General features: G+C 40.4%; 1 protein-coding gene across 1 annotated transcript; it reads right to left on the reverse strand.

Annotated features, from left to right (window-relative positions):
- Nucleotides 1-231: 231 nt before the first annotated feature.
- LOC111025123 (uncharacterized) lies at nucleotides 232-771 on the reverse strand. Its single transcript, XM_022302968.1, has one exon. The coding sequence runs from the start codon at nucleotides 769-771 to the stop codon at nucleotides 232-234; it is 540 nt and encodes a 179-aa protein (XP_022158660.1).
- Between the last annotated feature and the right edge of the window lie 1,697 nt (nucleotides 772-2,468).

The following is a 2,468-nucleotide window of genomic DNA, read 5'->3' on the forward strand; positions in this document are numbered from 1 at the left end:
CCCACACCTGTTTAAAAAAGAGAGTCACATTATAAACCATAACCGATGACAAACGATCCATAAATATTGGAAATGTATTTATGTCCATACCTGGAACACCCAGGGGAAACCATACAGGCTATATGATTTCCTCAACCCTCCATCCTTTGCCATCTTGGTTGGGCCACGATGAAGACTACCTATCGTCTTCTCGAACGATAGGGACGCCCAGTCGTAGTTGCAGCAGACCTCCTAGTCATCCACTATTCCTAACAGCGTCTGGTCGAACTTCACAGTTCTCTCCCTCCCTAGCAAGACCATTTCGACCATGTAAACAATGGATACCTTAACCGCATCAAAGTCATCCTGAAACTGGGCGGCTTCATATAGGTCTTCTAAATCACTCAAGACAAGGTCAAACCTATCGTTAAAGTACAGAGCCCTAAGTCTATGAACATGAGTATCTTTCTTAACTAGGCTCCCGTCATACTTAAGGCCACTAATAAGGTCAAACTCCCTCCGTCCGAACGACACTTTCCTCCCAAACAGGTTGAAACTAATACTGTCCGTCGTACTATCCTCAACCTCCCTAAGTAATATATTGTGTACCAATGACCCGTTAAAAACGAGGTCCACGTTCAGCAAATGACCGAATATGGTTTTCCTAAACATGGATAGCTGTCTAGGGGCCAATTTTCCCTTAATAGCAGTCACTGTCTTCGCTAGATGCGATAAACAGGACACCTTTGCAGATGCATAGATTGCAGGGTCAATTTTCGGTCTCAATTCCATACTTTAAACCTGAATATAAGTAAAAACACAACTCAATATTATAGCCATACAAAACATATGCAAATTTAAAATGACAAAGGAAAAAAAAAGGTCAGGCAATGTTCTGTTAAAATTCTGGAAGAATTCTCGGTCGAGATCTCGCCCCGAGAAATTATATAGCTTCATAATTCTCTCGGGTGCTTGCTTGTTGTACCTCGAGCGTAATTTATGTTCAATTTCTCGTGCCAATCCAAGACGAGATACCACCGAGAAATAACATATCACACTTAGCGCTCGAGATAAAACGTGAAAGCAGCCGACAGAAATGTGAAGCTGTATAATATCTCGGGGCGATATCTCGCCTGAGAGAACCCCGAGAAATTTAACAGACGCAAACCACCCCAACCTTCATTTCTCGTGGTACCTCGAACGAGATGCCTCAGATGGATTTTTCTCGTTCGTATCTCTCCTGAGAGAATCCCGAGAAATTTAACAGACGCAAAGCACCCCAACCTTCATTTCTCGTGGTACCTCGAACGAGATTCTTCGAAGCTCTTTTTCTCGTTGAATCTCGCCCGGGATACCCCGAGAAATTACACCAAGAAATTAACCCCAGATCCCCAATTTGCCCGTACTTTCCAACGAATTCTAAATACTTTCTAAAAACTTATCAATCTCGCCCGAAACCGCAGAAAGCCATAAACCTAATTCAAGAGGTTCTCAAAACACACGACAATTTCTACCTAATTCGCCCGAAAGACATAAATATTTCACATAATTGTTCAAACTAAAACCCTAAACCCACAACGTCAAAGAAGAACTCCACAACGAAATTAAACATGACCCATTACTATTAAGTGTAGGTTTAGTGAGATGAGATCCTAACCTTGGTTTCGCGGGCGAGGTGCAGGTGAAGGCGTTCAACGGGAACAATCCGCGAGGCGTTGAAAAGCATGCACGATAACAGAAAAACGAGCGAAATGAATAGGAAGAAATACACCAGAAAGATTAAGAGAGGAAGAAGGAAGAAGAAGTGACTTGAATAACTTCAGTGGTTCGAGCGAGAAAGATCAAGAGAGGAAGAAGGGGAAGAAGTTGAAACGCACGAGAAAGATGAAGAGAGGGAAACCAACGGTTGTTTTTTAATTGAAGGTATAAACGTAATTTCAACATTTTTTAGATTCATTATTTTAATATGGTGGTCCATTGAAAACAATTTTTCAATTGTGGGCTATTTTAGCAGATAGTTTTTTTCAATGGGCCATTTAGGTCAATTTCCCCTCATGAAACTAATGCGGAAGTGAAAACCATGACACAGCCTACAAACATCTTCGTCATAACCTTGTTAGTGAGCATTAAAAATATTCAGTAAGTAACCTAACTAACGAGGCAGACATGCATGCACATATCTAACATGAACACGAACACGTGGGGCCAATTATTTTCCTTTTCCTTTTTCTTTACTTTTGGCGGACATTCCCTCTTCCCCTCTGCTCCTCTTCGAATCAAAATAAAAGGATGTAACTGCAATCACCTGCTGGGCTATCGTTGTAAAAAAATAAGAGAAAATATATATGGTTAAAATTCCTTAAAGCAGTCATAAATAAATTTAAAATAAAATTAAATCAAACGCACCCCTTTTCTGTTTAAGTTCAACAATAAAAATCAAATGACTCCTCTTTGATCGACTGAATGAGATATTCACAAATATGAATTAG

The sequence above is a fragment of the Momordica charantia genome (genome assembly GCF_013281855.1).
Source record: "Momordica charantia cultivar OHB3-1 chromosome 8 unlocalized genomic scaffold, Mcharantia_2.0 BLBB01000008.1, whole genome shotgun sequence".
NCBI classification, from domain to species: domain Eukaryota; kingdom Viridiplantae; phylum Streptophyta; class Magnoliopsida; order Cucurbitales; family Cucurbitaceae; genus Momordica; species Momordica charantia.